At 39.4% G+C, this 22,255-nt stretch overlaps 1 protein-coding gene across 1 annotated transcript in view; it reads right to left on the bottom strand.

The window, feature by feature from the left end:
* The window catches only part of si:ch211-26b3.4 (connector enhancer of kinase suppressor of ras 2), a 77,385-nt gene that overhangs the window by 50,950 nt on the left and 4,180 nt on the right, over positions 1-22,255 (bottom strand). Inside the window, exons 2-3 of the mRNA XM_042493215.1 lie at positions 10,378-10,541; positions 2,655-2,857 (exon numbers count right to left, since the gene is read on the bottom strand). Coding sequence (XP_042349149.1) covers positions 2,655-2,857; positions 10,378-10,541 — 367 coding nt within the window. The remainder of the gene's footprint in view (positions 1-2,654; positions 2,858-10,377; positions 10,542-22,255) is intronic.

Genomic DNA, 22,255 nt, shown 5'->3' with positions numbered 1-22,255 from the left:
ATTTTGTGAATATGTGGTAATTCATCTACTGTGTGTAGATCTTGAACTAATGACTGGGGAGAAATCTGAACCCCGTGGCTGGATCAGTTGGAAACTAATGTCCTATGATATACTGAGCTCCTGCCTGATGTAGACTACAACTGCTACTACTACTAGACATACTTCAACAATCATCATACATGTAAGACTGATTGATACATATAACACATACACTATAATATACTACTATTATTATTCATATCTCTATTATTATTATAGCTGTTTTTGTTATTATTGTTAATGCTGTGCATCTCTCTCTCTCGCTGTGCATCTCTCTCTGTATGAACCATCCTGTCATATGGATTTCTGTAATTTTATTGAATTATTCTGCTCTGTACACACAATATGAGGGACCCATCCTCATTGCTCTTCCTGAGGTTTCAACCATTTTTCCCCATTAAAAGTTTGTTTAAGGGGGACTTTTTCCTTATCCACTGTGAGGGTCCAACGACAGAGGGATGTTGTGTGCTGTAAAGCCCTTTGAGGCAAAATGTGATTTGTGATGGACTTTAGAAATATATTGAATTGAACAGCTGACAAATGCATCGCAGACATTAAAAACATGGAGAACTTTTGTAGAACATTGGATACTGGTCATCTTATTCTACATTTTGTTACTGTTTTCATCAAACGCTCCAGTCTGGAAGTGGAGTATGGAGTTTATTCCTCCAGGGTAAAACAGGTCTCAGAATCACACTTTAATGAATGTGAGCAAAGCATATTTGGTCATTCTATTAAAAAAGTGGATTCCCTTACTATATTTTGAAGAAGTGATTTTTTTTTTATATATTGCTCTTTTTATTTTGTTTTGTTCCGTTAGTTTATTTGCCAACAGTGTGTTTTTAAAAGCTGTGATCGGGCAGTAAGAGAGAAAGCAATAAAAACGATTCTCTGCTCCTCTCAGAGCACATGAGCAAATGATAAAGACAAACAACAATATTTGGTTTTATATCATGGCCAGAAGGCTGTGCAACCCAGGGATCTAAGCCCAGCATCGCTTTATTTGTATGTGTTCTCAGATTCATATGGTACCATCAGGTGATCTAATTTCATGATAACCACAGAAAAAACAGCCTTCCTTACCAATCTATGAATTGTGTTACTGTACAAGACATAAAAATAAAGGGAAAACCTAATCATATAATGCAGCCCCACAGTACAAGTTTATTATGTTCCACTTTTGTTGAAACTTTGCATGGGTAGATCGTAAGATGTTTCCATTATTTTGTCCACAGCCTAGTTTGCCCTGTGTAGTGAAAGGTCCGATATTGTAAAAAGTCAGATTTTCATATCTTTTTTTAAAATATAAAGCAGGTATAAAAACTGTGAAAATATCAAAAATTCTCAATCCACAGAGAAATGCACACAGTCCGTATTCACAAACTGCGCCTTTAAACAAGCCGTCAGGACTCCTGTGAAGCTGTGATGTCACAACTATTCTATATAGACTGTTACATATTAGTTGGGCCCTTTGTATTTCCTGTTGAAATGTTTTGCAGTGTATGTGAATGACATCAGGTAACAGGAAATAAACACAGACCCAAGCTGTTGCCTAGTAATGTGATTCCAGTGAAATGATCTATGGACCAAATCACCGTGACATCATGCTAACAACAACAATCACTTCCAGGATGACAACTGGTAATTGATTACAATTGTGGAGATATGTGAAATCAGCAACGTTTTTATTTTTGTCATTTTCAGCTTTAAATGAAATGTTTGAAGATATATAGTTAAAACACAGTGATCTGACCTTTATCTGACGCTTCTGCTGTGCTTATTTTATGTACTTTGTTGCTTTGCTATAGTGTCTTTCATAAATCAAAACTACACAGAAGCTAAACAATGTACTGCTGTGGATAGGGCCCCAGTAAAACATATTTTAGCCATTAAAAAAAATCAGTAAAGGTGTAAGGGTACATTATATTGAGAATCATGTACTGTACTGTAAATGTACACACTATCTGATCGAGGCAACGGTGGACCAGCAATTCCCATGTTCTAAAGTTACAGTTTTTGTCAATGGAGTCTGGTGGCTTTGCGATAAGGGCTTCAGTTCCCCGTCAGAGAAAGCTGTCTGACAGCAAGTTAAAGCAGTAAAAATACTCCAAATAAAGTGTACACTTAAAAGGATATTGATTTTTTAAGTTGGATTTTTTAGCTGGCTGAAAACTAACCCATAGAAGCAAAGTCTACCCAGTGTCATTTTTATTTTATGTGGGTGATGCAGAGTTTTTCTACCAGGAAGTTATTGTAAACAAAAATTGTGACTTCATATCAAAGATAGAGAGTGATGCTACAATGTTATTACAGCCATTCATCTGGCTGCATTGATGGTGCACAGGCACCGAGAGTTCAGATGTAGAAGACCCAGAAACATAATCAGACCAATCAGAGCAGACCAGGCTTTTTTGAGAGGGGGCTTAAAGAGACAGTTTCAGCCAGAGGGTAAATACAGGTATATTCAGGCAGACAGTATGAGAAAAATTAAGCGTGTTATTACATTAAAGGATGTAAACATGTTCTAGTAGAAACCCAAACTGAAAAAATATGGGGATATTGTCCTTAAGGTAAAATTTCTAAATTTACTGTACAGTCTCAGGTGTGGATGCTACCTGTCGAGCCAGGCTAGTAGGTTTTTGGCTGCACCAATCAGATCCACCACCGAGGTGAGGAAGTCATTGGGTAGCCTCCGGGAAGCTCGTCCATCATAGTGGCCGCCCCTCCGCCGGCCCAGGATGAAGTTCTGGAGGTTCTTTGCCGATGCATTCAGTTTGTGAGACAAAGTCCGCAGGTTCTCTGTCTCTAGACCGTAATTCTGGGAGCAAAACAGAAGTACTCATTTTAGAACTACAATCACATACTATACAGTATATTTGTCAGGCATTAAATACTGTTCTTGAATGCAAACTGCTGCTGCTGACATGCTGCTGTGTCGACATTATGCTAGAAGTCAGAGGTTGAAGATTGACTTTTGGCAATGATTTGTTTGATCAAAGGTTAAAGAAATAGTTTACCAGTTTGGAATATTTCCGAGAGTTAGATGAGAGAATTGATACCGCTCTCAAACATAAAATAGACATTGATCTTCTCATCTTACTCTCAGGGAGCAAGAGATTTCCCAAAATGCTGAAATACAGGTTTATAAAAACCCTTTATGTATCAAAAAACAAAAGAAAAAGTAACATGGAACATTTTGGAATACATGCAATATAACTTACACATATATACTTTAATCTGTCTAACTGAGCATAACCTTTCTGCAAATTTTAGAGATTGAGCAGAGTAAGTATCTATTGTGCATTAACCACAGATGGTTGATCTCAGTGGAATGAACTAAAATAAAAAATGCTATATCTGAATATCCATTAGCATTTTCATATAACAGCCACTCTGCACACTAATACAAGAACACAAAAGCTGGTTGAGTAGCCCATTACTGCACTGTGACCCTTTTAAATAAACACACACACACACACACACACACACACACATACAGACCCACTGAGCCACATTGCGCTCAGTGTCCCAAGGCACCTCCAGTCATGTCCTGCCTGACAGAGCCTGATTCCTGCTGACACAAAGGCTACACACACACACACACACACACACACATACACACACACACCCTTGTATCGTCAGATGCACAGGCTTAGCTAGACGTATCTATTCCTCCTCTGCCTCTAGATCTCTTCTACACAGTCACGACCACAGTGACTACAAAGGAGAGAGGGTTTCACAGTGGCAGCAGAGAGAGAGAGAGAGAAAGAGAGGGAATTGAGGAACTAAAGAGACAGAAGACAAGAGGGAGAGAGAGGAAGAGAGAGCACCCAGCTATGCATCTCTCTGAAACTGGGTCATGCACTGCGTTCTGTATAATCTTCTGTATTCTGTGAGAATGTATACATGAACTTGGAGCCACACATGTTTGCACAGCTGTAATTAGCCTGTCCTATGATTCGATCTAAAGCTGTGTGCGTCTCTCTCCAGGGGACAGAGTGCTGAGATGAAGCGGGGGAATAATGCCCTGTGTCGACTGTCTGTGTGGAGAAAGAGGGAGAAACAATTTGAGCTGCGCATGCATGTGTGTGTCAAATCAATACAATAAGAGGGCGATGCCATTAAGCAACCCTCCCTCCCCTTCCCTCCACCTTCGTGTCGATGCAGTTGCCATAGCAGCCATGTGTGGAGTGGCCTCTCCTCTATGCTGATAATTCTACCATTGTTCGCAGAATCGCACTCGAACACTGTTGATGGCATTTTTAGGTTAAAAAGGGAGAGTTCACCATTTATTTAATCATTGCATTTTCAATAGTACAAGCATTAATTCGCAATGCTCCACTGTACTTTAACTTGCACCAAAATGTAAGTATCAAAGTGGTATCAAACCTTTATTAATCAAGAGAATACTGATTGTGTTTGTGTTGCTCTCAGCTTGGAAGATCTGCTGCTCAACTCAAGTATATGAGTTTTGTATAATGAGAGAATTTGGGATTTTTCGCTGCCTGTTTACCCCTAAACAAGGCCAGCTACAATTTTCTACAACTGAAAGCAAAATGAAATTAATGTTTTTTTTCCCCCTTGATTTTAACAAACATCCATTTACAGTTCAAATAAGGAGCTAAAATAATAAAAAAGCTGTTTTCAGCCACTGAAAAACAGAATACAAATTATGAAGCTGAACATGGTTTGATCTGTTTTTAATGGCCTTTTTTATGGGACTGTTTAAAACAAAGTGTTTTAATCCAGACAGTGTTACCTCTGAGCAATCAACAACTACACAAAAGCAAAAGAAAATGCAAGACCATCAACCAAAGTGCTGTACCAAAAACAAAACATTTAAAAATGGTAAGAAATGTAAGACTAAGGTCACTCAGAGACAAACATGCATGCACACACACATACATGCAAACCAAACAAGGGCACAAGTAGGGGTGAGTGGAGGGGTTAATAAAGGGACAAACCCAACATTCAACATTCATGTGTGCTTTCCTACATGGAATATCTGAGGACTCTCGCTGAAATGAAGATAAAAAGGACCAGAAATATAAACTTTGGTCAAGTATTTAATAACTTTCACATAACCACCAGGATTTTAAAATCAATTTGGAGTCACACAGGGTAGCATTGAAAAGGAACCAACATAGAAAGCTGACTCATCTGCTCTGAAAGAGTAACAGGGAGAGATGATGGCATGAATCATTTTCTCTGAACAAAAGCAGAACAAAAGAGGAACTGGGACATAGATCCAAACATAATAAAAGCTACCTAATTATTATTTTGGGTTATGCCAAGATTTCAGAGTTGTTACGTTTTGAAGACTTAAGCTGATTTTTAAAAATATATATATACTGTATCTTCTGTCTGTTTGCAAGAGTTTTCTTCGAGGTGCTCCAGACATATGAAAGTTGAATTGATAAATAACTTCTGCTAACTTCCTGAACGACATGAATGTGTTTTTCTGTGTGCGCGTGTGCGTGTGCGTGTGCGCGTGTGTGTGTGTGTGTGTGTGTTAGCCCTAACAGACTGCTGAGCTGCACAGAAGGTCACTCTGCCTTTTGTGAGGTCAGTAGAAAATGATGCCTGTCCTATGGCTCTGAAGAAACGTGACATTGTAGAAACTGAATGTTGCCATTTATTTTTGTAATCAAATGCATGGATGAAATGAGTTTAATCCGAATAGATTAGCATTTCTTAATATTATTAAATTAAACTGATTATTAGACCTTTGATGAAACTAAAGCTAAGGCTAGCATGATACATCATATAGAAAAAAAAGTGGCTCTAAAAAGAACCTTGGGGGACACCATCAAGACAGCTTGAATGTAAAAAGCAGAGAACACCATTATGTGTGTCTGTATCTGTTCATCCAACCGAAGTTTCTGTTTGCGTATCTGTACTAATGGACAGAGTATAAAAAGAAAGTGGGTGGTGTCTAACCAGAGGATTCTAAGCCTAAAATGAATATGAGTTGATCAGAAGTTGCTATACTTATTATTTACATAAAAAACTTTTTCAAGCGCAGCCTCAGAATTGAGCTTCAGACCATTTCTTATCACAAGAATAAGACATTGAACACAGCTACCCAATGAGGACTTTTTTCAATCACATACTGACACATTTTTCTGGATGATTTCTCATCAGTTGTCCCAGAGGATGCGGAATAAAGTAACAATTTGTGTGATATTTCATAAAATGGGATGAGCAGGACTCTACCAGATTCCAGTTAGATACAATTTATGAGATGCAAAGAGATAAGTGAAAAGAATGAATCATCTATCTGCACGAGAAGTTTTTTATAAGATAATACATAGACATTAATTGAGCAGTTTCTTATTATTTTATTATAGAAATCCTCTGTGCACAGTATGTTAGCTGTCTAAGTGTATGAGAATGGTAAATTGTCATACTCGCAATTAATTATTGCAATAATTAATATCTCAGTTTGAAACTGTAGCATGGCTTCTACAGCTCACACTGAATAACAGCTTGAGAAAGAAAATGTGTATTTGCTTCCTTCTGTGGTGTTTTTGTTGTAAGTTAAATTAAATTGATGTTTCTAAACTTTTTATGTTACTTCGAAACAATGACACGTATGTCTATGTCATTTATGAATGTCTTTCAATTCAGATTTTGGGATGAGCAGTCACTTTATTCTAAAGCTATGCCTGTTTCCCCAGCACATCTTGCTGAAAATTCACTGCACCCACAGAAACCTACTTAGCATAGATGCTGGGGGCAAAAACTCGATTGCATAGGCATAAAAGAAGGGACTTTTCCACATTTACAGCGAGACTGAAAGCTCAGTCAGCGCTTGAAACTTGCATTGATCCAGGGCCACAGAAGCTCCCCCTTTTTTACTGCTGAAAGACCAGAAAGTCATAAAAGTTGAGCCAGGGGAACAGGGTTTTGCTTTCCCCATGATGGATTATATTGCTGACGACAGTGAATTGTACTTTATTATCCAAATATTCACAGTTTCTACAGGTTAAGCTGTGTCGCTTTGTTACCTGGAGACTACAGTTAATGAGAGTTACGAAGTCAGTTGAGAATTGCTTTCCCGAAGCTATTTTAAAGGATAATTTTGATTTATTATAATTGGGGTCTTACCGTAGTAGTTTTGGCCTTTATTTCTATTAATTATGAAAACATTTTACACATTGTACTACCAAAGTAATTGCTGAGATCTTGAAAAACACTGCAACTTCCCAACAACAAAATCTAACAATGTGATAAATGAACAGTGGCATGATCAGACAAGTTGTAAACCAGCCAGCAGTTTAGCCAGATTATCTAAACCACAAGTGAGCATAGCCAAAATGCCTGTAATAATCCCTTTTTGCACATGAAAGATGTGAGCGCACACACCTATGGCAACTTGGGTAAAGATTAAAAGTTTCTTTCTCGGATGCTGATGTTTCTCAACTGGGCGATCAGTGTTAATGTATCTAGGAATGATCACTGAAACTACAAGGTGTAAGACCTGAGTTGTAATAAACTGTAATTATCCTTTAATACGACTCACAGCAGCATGTTTAGTGATACATCTTGTATGTGTGTGGTGTGTGTCCAGTTCCAGGACATATGGTGATTGCTGCTCTGGGACACTCATTCCCATGCTGGAACGTTTGAATGAGAAGAGCCGCTGATGAGCACACACACAAGCATGTGCGCACACAAACACACACTCTCACACACATTCAAACAGCCCCGACTAATCCAGCCATGTGTGCCTGGGAGATAAGGTGCATCCTGCATACTCTTTCTACATACTCTCTCTCCTCCTCTTCCTCTCTCTTTCCCTCTCACTCTCCCTACGTCTCTGTCTCTTTCTCTCTCTGGGAGAGTAGCACCTAATTCCCCCTAATTCCCTAATCCTGAGCAGGGCCACTGCACATACAGTCAGCAGTGACCGAGTGAGTACACACGAAGCAGGGCCCAAATGATGGAGGATTTTTCTAGCCATTTCTTGAGCCAATATCAGCAACTGTTGGGGGGACATAAACATCACTCAAAACATAAATCTTTCTACCTGTGAGACTTTCTTCGGCAGTTATATGAAGAAAAACTATTCTTACTCAGAACTGGTCTTAAACGTGCTGTATACGACATTCAGAATATTTATATAGCAGCAATCTGCGATGTAAAGGTATAGTAGAGTAATGGCGTCCTGGGCAGAAAATGAAGTTACGCTACCTCTCTGTGTTTGTTGTAATCTGAGCTTCTTTGTTCTTTGTTGCAGTAAATGGTGCGTCTCGGCATGCGCAAAGCCTCATTGCCACTACACAGAAAACCAGCTTACACCCTCTAACATCTGGCTTTTTCATGCAATGGGAAAATGTACAATTGGCATTCACACTTGGGTCAAATGGCTCTGAAGTAGCCACAGGTATTCATGACCCCTGGCACAAATTGGCATTGATGGGAACACAACACTCAGGTGAATGCACTAATTTCAGCTCCTTAACCTGCGAGATGCAATGATGCTCCGACACAAATTACCATCTGTCTCCTCCTTAACATCGCTGCAACATCAGTCCAAATTAGTCTGCATCGAGTTTGACAGAGAGACTGAGTAAGTAAGAGATACATAAAGAGTAACCACCGAAAGGTTTTCACAGAACTCTTTCGATACCTATTCTCCATTCTGTCTGTGATGTTGCACAAACACACATACCCATCTGCTACAAAGCTGTGTACAAGCTCTGCTCCACTGGCAATGGGAAAGCTGCCTATTGCCTATTTTTAGCAGATTTACCTGTGTTTAAAAAACCTGCATGCATGTGCTAATTTTGGTGGGAAATGGATATTAGTGCAAGTTAGTCACTCTGTGTTTGAGTGCGTCCCACTGTCTCTGCACAGACTCATACAGTTATCACTGATAATGTCATCCCGGCCCTATTTGGCAGAAGGACATTGTCCCGGAAGCATAGTGCCCACCTTTCGGTTCTCGCCTGTGTTAACACTGTTCACTCTGTCAGCAATGTTGGTGTGACTGACACTATTCACGCTGTTGGCACTGTTAGCTGCAAGCTGCCAGCTCAGCCACATCAAAGTTAATAGCCGTGCACAGGTAATTCCTGCTCAGACTCTGAATTTTAAATATGCTCTATACGTCACAGCTCCTTCAAGGTTATTCTGGCAAACAGAGCCAGAATTATCATAGTTTTACTTTGTTTGATTAATCCTCTTTATAACTTACTCAGTATAATTTCAAATCACTGATGGTGAATATAGTGGATAAGGATGTGCATGGTTTAAACTTTTCAGACACTACAGTACAATACCAAGACAATGCTTTCTTTGATATCTTCTATGTTTTTCTAAAAGAAGACAACATTGTCAAAGGTCAAATATTGTCTAAAAACAAGCAGCTGCTTTGCACAATCATAACTGTTTAAAATAAGCATAATTGTTATTTGAATCAGCATTGGCTGGCAAGCTAACCGCTAACATGTGAACCAGCTGAGAGCAGCCTAGCTAGCCTCCAGCGCTTGGTATTTTCTCTGTACCGTGCTGTTTATTCCCCCCTGGCATTTTCTTTTTAAGTGCTAACAGAAATATAAATTCACACAGTTAATCTGAGTTGCATTTGTACCATTGACTACTCTTATTTAACTGTCTGCAAGCCATTCTTACTCTATATGGGAGTTCATACTCTGACATAGGAGGGTTTAACAAAGGTAAAAGATGCAGCAACATTAGCATCTTCAATTTTTGACTCTCTCCATTCTCTGTAAGGTCTGCACTGTCAAGATGTTGCCATTGGTCAATGGTGTACATTCATGTGTCAAAGTTTGAGAGTTTTGACTAAAAGAGCAAATTTTGCCATTTTTTTTTTAAATTTTCCCAATGACAAATATCAGTGGAGTAATAAATCTGACTTTTTGGCTGGTTTAACGGAAAACACTGCTAGCTAAATACCCTGAGCACCAGCATTTTCAGCTAACTACCTGGCCTGGCCAAAGCTAATGTTCTTCATAATTCTACACCAGCCAGTGCCTGTAATGTTAATAGTATATATACAATATATATACTGCACTGCATGCTGTTGCTGCATCACCTAACAGTAGCTAAAACATTTCTGCTTACAATGTTAATGCAAGTAAAATTAGCAAGCTAACACTCACAAAGTACTATAAGCAACATATTCAGTTCTATTTTTGAGGTGTTTGATAACCTTTTACTGCCATCTATCCGTTTTTTGGGCTCCATGGTAGTCTCACACCAATTCAGTGTATCTGATCAACCCTACAGCACACTGAAACACACAATAACACACACATCCAAGACCTGCATGAGAGAAACAGTGTCAGCAGGTAGCAGAGGTTGACTGACCAGCGCACAGAGGAGGTCGACAGCTTCCAGGATGAGCTCCTGATGTCCTATTCTGGTGACACCCAGCTCCTCCAGCTCCTGATGGGTGATGTGCAGCAGCTGCTCTCCCCCCATCTGCTCCCGCTCGAAACTCTTCACGTACTGCTGGAGACAGTCATCCAGACCTGAGGAGAGCACAGACAGATGCAGATTAGCCACTGCTGGTGCTACCACTATATATGAGGGCCCTGCTGGCCAGCCTTAGCCAAAAAAACAAGACATTGTAATAGGTAGTGTTGGAAAGATTATTTTTGAAATGTGATAGGTTATATATTACAAGTTACCTTGTAAAAAATATAATAAGTTATATTACTATTTTAATTATTTCATCAAAGGTGTGTAACTTATTACATTTGATTTCTTTTTGATTACTTTTCCAAAAATTGTTTTTAACAGGGCAATAAAACTGAAAAAAAAAATTAAAAACATAAGTGCATAAATGTTGTGCTCAATGGCTTTGCTGGCTCGCGGTGTCCAAAAATATGCTAAAAAAACAGCAAGGCAAAAAGATTTAAGGCAACAGAATGGATGTTTTATTCAACAAATAAAGTTTTTACAGAAAAATAAAATTGCTAATCACCAACATTTTGATTAGTAACTGAAATCTAATATTTTTCTCAGTAACTGAAACTAATTACAATTACATTTATTTTGTAATTTAATGACTGTAACTAGTTACATCTAGTTACATGTCGACCTGAGGAGAGCACAGGCAGAACACACGTAACTAGTTACTCCCAACACAGTTCATAGGCTTAATTAGTGTTTTAGATCTGCCACTGCAGAGACAAAAATATAATAAGGGAAATATTGATTAGATAGAAATACAAATTTAAGTTCCTGTCTGTCACACTGCACACTGAATCCTGGATCACATAGCTGCAACACAGACTTCAGGCATGAGTGCAAACACCCACGCAGAAACTCAATGCGAAAGTATTCTGCCAGATAGAAATGAAAGCTAAACACCAGCCTAAAGCCAAAAATTTCATCAGTGCTTTTTTGGTTCCTTACAAATTGTAACCTAAAAAATACATTTGCTGGTTTCAAGTATCTGATGATTGCACATCATTCTGATTTTTGTATGCAAAGGAATAGTAGCAATGCATTTTTAGCGGTTTTAAAGTTTGAACTGAATTGTATGCACATTCTGAGTGATTAAGCATGTGTCCAAAATATAGCTGGAGAGATGTGAGTAACATATTGACGTATGACTTTCCGCTGTTAAGCTGTGGCTGCCTGCCATGCAGAGGGCCAATCAGCTGCACATAGACGTGGTGGGTCCGGGATATTATTGATCAGTATGAGCCTCAGGCTTTGAACCAAACAAAGTCAGCAGAAAGCGAACCTCCCCACAGACCTAATGAACAAGCCTGCTCCAAAATGAGCACACACAGAGCAAAAAACGCATGAGAGGAAGCAAATCCATGCACACATACTCACACATGGAGACGCACGAACAGTACACTCCATCTCTCCTCAAAACACACACTTCGAACACAATCGCACACACAAATACAATTACAACTGCTGTTGTTATTCAGGGTCTTGACGCCTCTGTGGAGGCATGTTGTTAAAGCCGAGTGGAGCTGTGAGGAAAACACTGATGCCCAAGGGAGGCGATGCTGACAGAGAGCAGACAGTGTGGTAGCACCTTAACACAGTCACCACACACACATTCGCTACAAAGGATGAGCAAGAGGCATCTTGCTCTTGGTATGCCATGGGACCTAACAGACAAAATATAAGCCTGCTGTTGCTCTGAGTGACACGGACAAACAATCTTGTTACATCCAGCACAGAAGAGCAATTGTAAATCTAACACATCGGTAAGAGGCTGTGCTCTGTAGCAACACAAGTGGAAATTGTTTAATGGAATGCATTCCCTACAGACAAACCCTCATATCCCCCATGTTAGTATGTGTCTCCCATACAATAATACAATTTAACCCATGAATGTCTGTAACGACATCGAATTTGTACATGAAATGTGTGAAATCATGTGAAATCAAGTAGGCATATCACAGAATGTGCAAATGTATTTTGATATTGTGATGGGGTGAAACTATTGAACATCAAAGCTAGGAATAATAAGCGATACTGATATTGATACATCCACTTTTTTCCCCGCCTAATTTTAGTGATCATCAAGTCTCTTATAGTGGAATTAACGACATATTATGCATAAAGTTATCGTGATCAGCAGATGGAGACATGAAATACAATGCTTTTCAATGTGAGTAATATTCATTCTTTGTGCAAAATAAGAAAAATACTTCAACTTAGGATTTATGTTTTGTATATGTTCCCTCTTTCAATAAAAAAATTGGTTTGTTATATTGGCAAATCAGCATGTTGGCCGATATCCAATATCGGTCGATACCAATGACTTATCAATATTATCTTGCGTCCCTAATCTAATGTCAAAAAATTGAAAATGCCTTTAAAATAAAGCTGCTTCAGTATTATTTTTGTGGTGAAATGTAACTAAGTACATTTACTCAAATATGCACATATTTAAGGTATTTTACACAAACAGGCCCTTTTCTTGCACTTTCACTTCTGATGCTATAAAGGAGCTGTATGTGACATTCAGAGCATATCTATGATTCAGAGACTTAGGCGGGGTTTTCTACACACGATTCTCAACATTGAAGTGCCTGAGTCAACAGCTAGCAACAGTGCTAACTCCATAGACAGCGCTAGCAACAGCAACAGTGTTGACAGAGCTAACGTTAACCTGGAGAAACTGGACGGTGGGTGTTACGCTTCTATAGCATCCCTGTTCCAATATCTGCAGTAGCTGGCGTATGAGTGCAGTGCAGACGGTGGCGTTTAACTAGCCAGGGGGATACACACACAGGCCTCACATGCCATAACATGCATGCACGGCTGGACTGTTTACCACAACAAAAAAACACATAGGAAGGCTTACTTCATTCTCTACTGAGGACACCATGGCTCCACTGTATCTTTACAAAACAAATTGTTGTTCGCTGCTGCTCTGAATGTCACATACAGAACTTTTAAGTATATATTTTCAATAACTCTGTTACTGAATTATTATTTTCACTGCAATACTTTCACTTGTACTTTATCTCCTAATTTTACTTTTGTAAAGAAAGAATGGTGAACGTTTTCACTTTTACATAGAGCTAATTTCACAGGTGTGGTTCCTGACCTGTAGAGGCTGAGCCCCATCCAAAGGGCCAAAAGATACATCTGAGCGGCCGTGAGATGAGTAATCATTAATCACTTCTTAAAAATTTTACTCAAGTACAAACATTATGTAAATGTACTTAGTTATTCTACAATACTGTATGTAACTGATAGAAAGTGACATTTTTTCTAGCTCTAACTAGCACTTGTGAATTTGTGTTCTATTGTGTGGATAATTACTATGTGATCACACGTGATTCTGTTTTCTCAGTATGTAGACTTTTTTTCTAAATTGTTGTCTGTCATATCCAGAATTTATCTTTATTCAGACAAACCAATAAATCTATACTAAATTATTTCATTATTTTATACAGTCTTGCATGTTTTTTTCTTTTCTTTTTTTTTCTTTTTACAGGATTATTCTTGGAAACAAATTCTTGACTGAGAGTAAGTACACTGCTACATTCCAGCATTATATTCAAATTAGCTGTTTTTCTTTCCTTTCAGTGTAAAATGTTTATTACAGTGGGAAAATAGTCTACTGTAGTATAATAAATCATCGCCAGTGTTGGCAGAGATATGCACGAGTGGACTGAATGTGCAGATTTCTTTAGCTATAGCCAGCAGCTATAGATACAGAGACACAGCCACGCAGGGAGCATGGAGGCGAAGCGGAGAGAAAAGCCCTGCAGCTAATGACTCTGATCTCTGAAAATGTGACTCCTGACCCTCACTATCAGAGAGACACGAGAAGAAAAATAGCAATGGCTATTTCTCAAAATGGAAATCTTTATGTCCATACCTAAGGGAGGTGAGTCTCTTAAATCTACCCAATACGTCCGTCTCATTTCCTCCGCCACTCTCACATTTGTCCTTCCCCATTTACACCCCTGCCTCCCCTTCTGGAAGCACTTTTTAATAGCAGTCGTGTCGTACAATATGGCACGTTATGGCTTATGTCATCATAATGCAAATGCAATATCTGACTATATTTGCAAAATGATGCCGGTGTAATATCTTCACTGCACATTTAAGATTCTCTGCAGGTGGAAAAAGTGGATGAACTTTTTCACACTTATTATTCTAGTCGTCGCTTTAGTCCTCTTCCTGGTGTCTCATCATAAATTGTTGCACCTTTTTTTACCCTCTCTTCACCTTCTGTAGTATATAAAGTTTATGAATTATATAAAGAGGTCCAGGCTGGCTACCTTTGCTTCCTTTGGGAAAGCCCTGTATTGTTCCTCTTCTGCAACATAAACACAGATGAGTGGGAGTTGACAGCAAAATCTGAATCTATGTTGATCTTACTCAAAATAATCTTGGAACTGATTGCCTTAAAAACGGAAAGTAAATATGACTATAAATCTTAATTTATGTCAAAAATGACAAGTTTGATTAAATCTATCTTTCTAAGTTTTAGCGACTTCAGTAAACCAAGTTTACTGTGCTATACATCTGTATTTTGCCAACTGCAAACTAGTCAATCATATTTAAATATTCTTAACATGTTAACAAAACAACTTGCAGATCTGCCGTGTGTTCTTTCTAAGTGTTAGCAATATCAGTACACAAAGTTAGTCTGACTTAACTCGATCATGACGAAGATTATTTTGCTGATGATGAAGTTAGGAGATCTGCGAGTTCTGTTTTCTTAACATGTTAAAGAAAATACAAATATGATTTTCTAGATTGCAACCAGCTGAGTACAGATATATAGCACAGTAAACTATGTTTAGTGAAGTTGCTAGAATGTAAAAGGGTTAATTTCATTAAACTTGTCATTTTTAAGTATCTTCAAAAAAAATCAAGTGAATATAACTTAATTTTAAGTTACCATAAAAAACAGATATTAAGCAAACATAAATTAAGATTAATAGTCATATTTACTTCAACTACAATCAGTTTCCTAGTTTCCTAGTAAAATCAACTTACTTTACAGTGTAGCAGCTATTTGAGGTCTGATGGGATTTGTTGTTTCATGTGAATTCTCACTTACACAAGCATAGAACTGCACACAGACACAAATACATTCACACATGTACATACACATTGTGACACGCAGCTGCTAGCCAATCAGATGAGTCAGAACGCCTCCCCTAGAGGACAAACAGCTGATCTGGGTTCATCTGCTGAGTTCATATGCCAGCTGGAAATAGCACATGGTGCTCGCAAACACACACAAACTAACTAACACATAGGGGTCAGGTTGGTCAGCACTACACCTCGCCAGACAGTTGATGATATTAAAATGATGTACACGTGATTAGTCAAGATCTGCAGCAGTTGTGACTGCGCCAAGCAACAACAAATGCTTTTCTCTGCTGCCAAAGAGCCATCTCACATATGACTGTTTATTGTGTTCAGAGTATCTGCAGGAAATAATAAAAGTGACCTCTTGCTTAAGAAGGCCATGTAGTGAAATAAGAGTCAAACAAATCCTAGCCTGCGTGTGGCTGAAATACACAAAAAGTAATTTTGCATGAGTAATGTCAGAAGTGTCTCTCTGTGTAATCAAGTAGTAAGCTGCTGCTAGTCTCCCCTGGGAGCCATACTGACTTGGGAATAAGATATTTTATTATAGCTTAACCACAGATAGTTGAAGTCTTGCTTCCGCAGGCTTCCACAGTGTGCCGTGTCACTGCTGCTCATATGTTGAAGGCAGGCCACACTGATGTGTTTCCTGTAAATATTGTTTTTCCTGCTGTGATTCAGGGCTTGATATTAAACAGTATTTGCTGAACCAGGGCACTGCTTTCATATCAGTCTTTGAATAGCTCTTCATAACATAAATTTGTCAATTGTCAACAGCCTGTTTTTTCCTCCACAGTCTAAGACGGTTTTGATAGAGATAATAAGATTACTGCATGCAGAGAGTACTCACAACATTGTAATTTCTGCTGTGATACTTGGATTTGTGAATTAGTTGGCTCAGTGCTTTTTCTCTTTTCTATGCTCCTCTTTAAGTTGAATGAGAGCCTTTTTCAGACTCTTTACATGAGAAAAGTACCACAAAAGAGTGCTAGGTTTTGATTGCTGGTTCCAAGGATGTAGGTTTCATTTTAACATTGTAGAGGGCACACTACATGTCCTGCATTTTGGGGAATTTTTAAGCCCCAATTTGTGCGGTTTCTGAATAACTTTATGGTGATATACCTTTAATTTCATTAAAATAAAAGTAATCTAATACTGTGGCAAATGGACATTTTCAAGATTCCACAGCAAAATCTACAGCTATGGCTGGCCTGTATTTTGGATTTAGTTCCAAAAATACTGCATTCTGCCTCTGCTTTTTTTGAAGCTATTGGTTCCTGCATGAAAAACAATTAAGATTTAGAGACACCTGATTCAAAATCTGATGGCTTTTTTTTTTTTTTTTTACAAATTTTTTACCCAATTTGAACTGAATTCAAATTATTTATTATCTCTTTCTATCTTATAATTAGGAGATTTCTTCACAGAAAAAAACTGATATATGAAATGATATTTCAGAAAAGCATGAAAACTTTTCTCACAATTCTGAAATAATAATCTTTCTTGTTCTTGTTATTTCTTCTTCTTAAAAAAAGACCTCGATTCTAAACTTTACATTTTTTTAACGCTGTTGGACCACAACCTTCATGCAAAGGCACTAGATTTGTGTTGTTTCTCTTGTTTTGTAGCCATAGTCTAATGTGTTTGTTAGCCAAACTCAAATATCTCTGTAAGAAACACAGAAGAATCCCATGATCCCGACCATCAGTATATCCCAGTGCGCTGAGGCTTGAGCAAGCATTTCATGTTGACAGCTTCATCCACATTTCATGCAATTCTCTCCAATCTTTTCCTCTTTCTTGAGCAAAATAAAACCCTCCCCTTCAGAAACAGGAGGGTTGCCAGGCAACCGGAGCGAGAGAGGCCTCTGAGCAGAAGTGAGGGATCAGCAGTTGCGGCCCCTCAGGTCCCTGCACTGATGCTAGGCTAAGGAGCACACATACACACTATATTTACACACACATACTGTAGCCTATATATGTGTTTTACACACTGACTGAGAGCTTGTTGAAGGCCACAATAAAAAGAGAGCATTTACAGCTGAATGCGGCTCAAACTGAACAACTCTGGCAGAGTTACTTTGCTGCTTTGCCATTAACATCAAATCTGACTGTCAAACCTGTGTTTTCCTACGAGACCATGTTTGGGTCAGAGTAAAGCCTGGGCTGAGAGCGGCGACAGGCAGCAAAGGCTCCTGTCCCGTCGCCTTGCCTCCCCCCCATCTGTGAGCTTCCAGCTGGAGTAAGTGCTTCGGTGAGTGGGAAGCAAAGACACAACGCTCACTAAAAATATTCTTACTGTGAAATATTCATCACATCATGACAGAATATTCTTAAGACCGTGGCATTTTAGCTCCCCGGTATATGAGCTTTCAAGTGCACCACAGCCTCCTCTCTGAAATCCAGCTAGCAGGGAGGTGTCAAGAGGCAATCTGAAGGAACACGACGACGGGAAACAGGGTCAACCAGGAAGCTGCAAGGAGTTCAGAGGCTGAGCTCCACTCTGAGGATCTGAACGACCTCAGAAGATCTGAAGTGACTACAGACACAGAGGTATTATAATATATTAACGTGAACTTTAGCTTTACCTCACAAGCTCTAAGTATCTATATTGTACACTGTTCAATGTATTTGCAGCTGTAATTCTGGAAAAAAGAAGAGGACAACAGAGTACACCATCTTTTTTCTAAGCAATTCCATACTGTAATGTAAATGTGCTCACGTTGACATTAACCCGTAAAACCCGAGCAAATCGTCTTGATTTCTCTCAAAAACATGGGAAGAGGTTGATGAGCAACTAAACAAGAAACGGCCAAAAATTATCAAGAAATTAGAGAAAAACATTTTTAAAAAGATAAAGGCAAAGAGAAAATGACCTCAAGAAAGTGCTAAAAAATAGTTGTTTACTTTTTTCTCTAACAAAATTATATATAGTTTTCTGGTCTTTTTTTCCTTTTTTAAATTTTAATTTAAATTTTTTTATAAAATCTAATAATGCCCCCCAATTAATTTTTAGATAATTTCCTTGTGGACTTTTATTATTTTTTGCAGGACATTTCTTGCCAAGTTTATTTTTTTCCCTGTGATTTTGAAAGAAATGTAACCAGTTTGCATGCTAGTAAAAGGTGTTGGAATGCAGAACAAGAAAACTGATGTCAATCAAGGTGTTAAAGGGTTCAAGCTGCTCCACTTATTTTTTTTTTTTTTTTTTATTAAAAAAGGATCAAATGACTTTGTGTGATTAAAAGAGGTTTCTCTTAGTAACAGACCCACAGACTACTATCACCTCACTCTGCAGTTCAGTTCAATGGAACATTTTAGCACTTTTCATTGTTTTGGTTCATGCAGTGTTGTTCCTCAGCACATCAGTTAACTATTTTCAAAAAAAAAGCTGTGATTACTGACAAACCAACATGAAATAACGGCATCAACTAGCTGGTGAAGAAAAAGATCTAGCTGCTAAACATACATCAAATATTATCATCAGTAGTTGGAAAGCGAAGCCAAAAGAAGAGGTATTGTTGGATTTTAATTTGTCTAATGAACAGAAACCCAAAAATTCCAAAGGGGCTTTCAGACCGCTGCACTGTGACTCTCTGTCTCCAGTCATGTCAGTGAGGGGAAGGCGGCAGAGAGAATGCAGTCTCCAACACAGAAGAAGGGGTATGAAATGGCTGCCGCCCACGTGGACACATTTTGCTCTGCTGCCCAGAGTTCAACCTGTTGAACTTTTGGTGATTGCCGCCGTTTGGCCCACCCGATAACGGCTATCATGGTGGCAGAAAGCAGATGGAATTACTGAAGATGAGTTATGGTGCTAGCAACTTATAAGGAAAACCAGGAGAAATGGGCCTGGGATAACATTTCCACCAAACTTCAGCTGACTGTTAATCCAAATATGTAGAAATCTTTGGTGATTTCAGTGATTTCCATTGTCTTGCTACAGTATGCAGCTGCAAGCCAGCTTGCACTTCTGCCAGTGTTCACTGGAGCTCCTGCCTGCACAGCCAAGGACCATAGCGGCAGCAGGTGATTTTAAAACGCTTTGCTCTTGAATGCAGATGGTTGCCAAGGCAATTATCACATGGCATTGTAAAAGCAGCTTCGTGTTGCTTTGTGTCTCCTGGAAGTCTAGCTAACATGTGTGTCATGCTTACATTCAAAAGCTGATGATGTGTCTATTGTGTCGTTTGTTGCTTGTTGCACTGCCCCAAAGTGACCAAAAAAAAAAAGTGAAAGCAGTTTTAAGCATTAAAATACTTGTTTCTTTGGCTCTGAGCAGTGTGATTGGTGAATGTGCTTCAACTGAGCTAATAATCTGCATGAAATACTATTACATGTACACACACTTCACTGATTCCTCAGTCAATCTTCTGTGATTTTCTTTATTGTTATTGCTAGGTAGTTGTGGTTGATACTAAATACATGAGAAGCTGCAAATGCAACATGCAGAATATTTGCCAGGATATATGTGTTTTTTAGGAGGCATTTTCAGAATGCTAATCAAAACAACTCAAGAGCCATGATTGCCATTAAACCGCATGTGTTTTTTTATGATTCTGAAACATTTTTCTAACATCCAGCTGTTGGTTTGAGCGTAAAAAGACAAACTCATTTTGTAATGTTGACAGTTATACTGAAAGAGACTGTTAACTCCAGATTGTCACCCCGGTAACTGTCCATCTTTTAAGGGTATCTCAACATTTGCTGGCTTGTGCACCAAGCAATTGAGCAGTCATGTGAATGTGAATTTTCGCACAATTTTTGCCATATCCAGAAATCTCCATGGACCCTGTCTGTGCATCATGGAATCTCATGTGGGGTCCTGACCCAAAGCTTGAGAAACTTTGCTTCAAGTTAATATATGTGCTCGTAAAACTGCATCCCCCGGAACAACAGGTGCAAAATCAACCCAGTGGAAACACATACGAACACACACACACACACACACACAAACACACAGGCCCCTCTGTCCGAACGCCCGGATAGAGCGGGCGCTTTGATATGATGCCCACTGCATCCTCCCATTCTCCGCACTGCTCTGCCATCGTCTCTGTGCTCTCTCCCTCTTTCTCCGTCATGCCCACCCTTCCCCTTGCACTCTCCCTCGTTTCCTCCCCCATCTTAGGCTCCTCAGCCTTTCTTTCATTTTGCTCCGCGCCTCCCCATTTCTGAATGCGTGTCCCTGCTCTCTCTCTGCTCAGGGCCATAAAACAGGAGAGGAGGCTTGTGTGTGTGTGTGTGTGTGTGTGTGTGTGTGTGGCATGTATATGCACCTCTCTATATATGTGTCTAAATGTGTGTTCGTGGCGCACAGGATGTAGATTGGGCATCTGTGTGCGTTGCTGGTTCCCCATCTTATGACATGTGCTGTGACTCCGACACGATCAGATCTGGTTTCCATGACTACCGATGCCCCACTTAAAGCTGCTGCTCCAGAGTTTGTGTGTCTATGCATGTGTGTCAGTGTGCATACATACATACATACACCATATATTTCAGTGAGCATGTGCGTTCTTTTGAGTGTCCACATGCATCCATATGCAGCTCATGCATCTCTGAATTTCTTTTGTGTATGAAAATCGAAGACTGGAGGAGTTTCCTCTGTGTGTGTGTGTGTGCGTGTGTGTGTGTGTGTGTGTGTGTGTGTGTGTGTGTGTGTGTTTCCTCATAATAAGGCACGCTCTTTAATCTTTAATGCAGCTGAAACTTCAACAAGCACACAGTCAGAGCCAGGGGACGCGTGTTTTCCAACACAGACTTCTCTAGCATGTCAGCAGGAGACTAAATCAGTGGACACAGTATGGTATGGTAGTTAACATGGCTCTGGACACCACAGGATGCTCAAATGGCCAAATAACATCCAGGGGATTCTTTCAATAGAGGAGCAAATCATTTACCACTGCTACACATTCATATTTGTGCATCTCATGATTTCAGTCATTCGCAGTCTTCTGCACAGACTAAAATGTCACACACACCTTTATTTCTAAATTTTTTTGTTCCAATACATAATCACACAAAAAGGAAAAAAGAGATTATTGCAGGAAAAGTGAGCTGCCTTATTCATTTTCCTGTCACTGTATGCATCAGCAGGCTGCCGATACTGCACGCCTGAGAGCACAGGGTGATCTTATGAGGGATACACAGCAAGGAGAGCACAGAAGAAGTCCATTTTTCTCGGTTGCCTAACACGTTAAAGCACAGATCCTTACGCGTCATACTTTACACATCAATTGCGTCTGCACACACCCCAGCAGATACGTACCCCCTCGCACACACACATAGAGGAAACTCCTCCGGTGTGGGTGTTCAAATCAAAACAAACGCTGATGAGTCATCTCTCTGTGAGCCTCACCAGGGTTCTGCTGCTGGAGCAGTCCTTCTACAGCACGGAGAGATACTGTATACGCCGCTTGGCCTGGTAGCAAGCTGTGTCAGGTTTTCTCCACAGTGTCCTGTCTCTCTGTCTCATATTCTTTCATATGATAGGAAGGGACTGATGAGGAAAAGGAGCTGCTGTCCAAAAGGCCTGGATGAAGCTTGTAATTTTACCTCTCTCCTCTGTGCTGGTGAAGGATGGATTCCTAAAAAGTGCAGTCCTAAACGCGTCTCTCTAACGACTGCCACAAAACCTGATCCTGTCTTTA

The sequence above is a fragment of the Plectropomus leopardus genome, chromosome 9, assembly GCF_008729295.1.
Source record: "Plectropomus leopardus isolate mb chromosome 9, YSFRI_Pleo_2.0, whole genome shotgun sequence".
Classification (NCBI taxonomy): Eukaryota; Metazoa; Chordata; class Actinopteri; order Perciformes; family Serranidae; genus Plectropomus; species Plectropomus leopardus.
The sequence above is the reverse complement of the archived record's forward strand: the minus strand, read 5'-3'. Positions and strand labels throughout refer to the sequence as shown.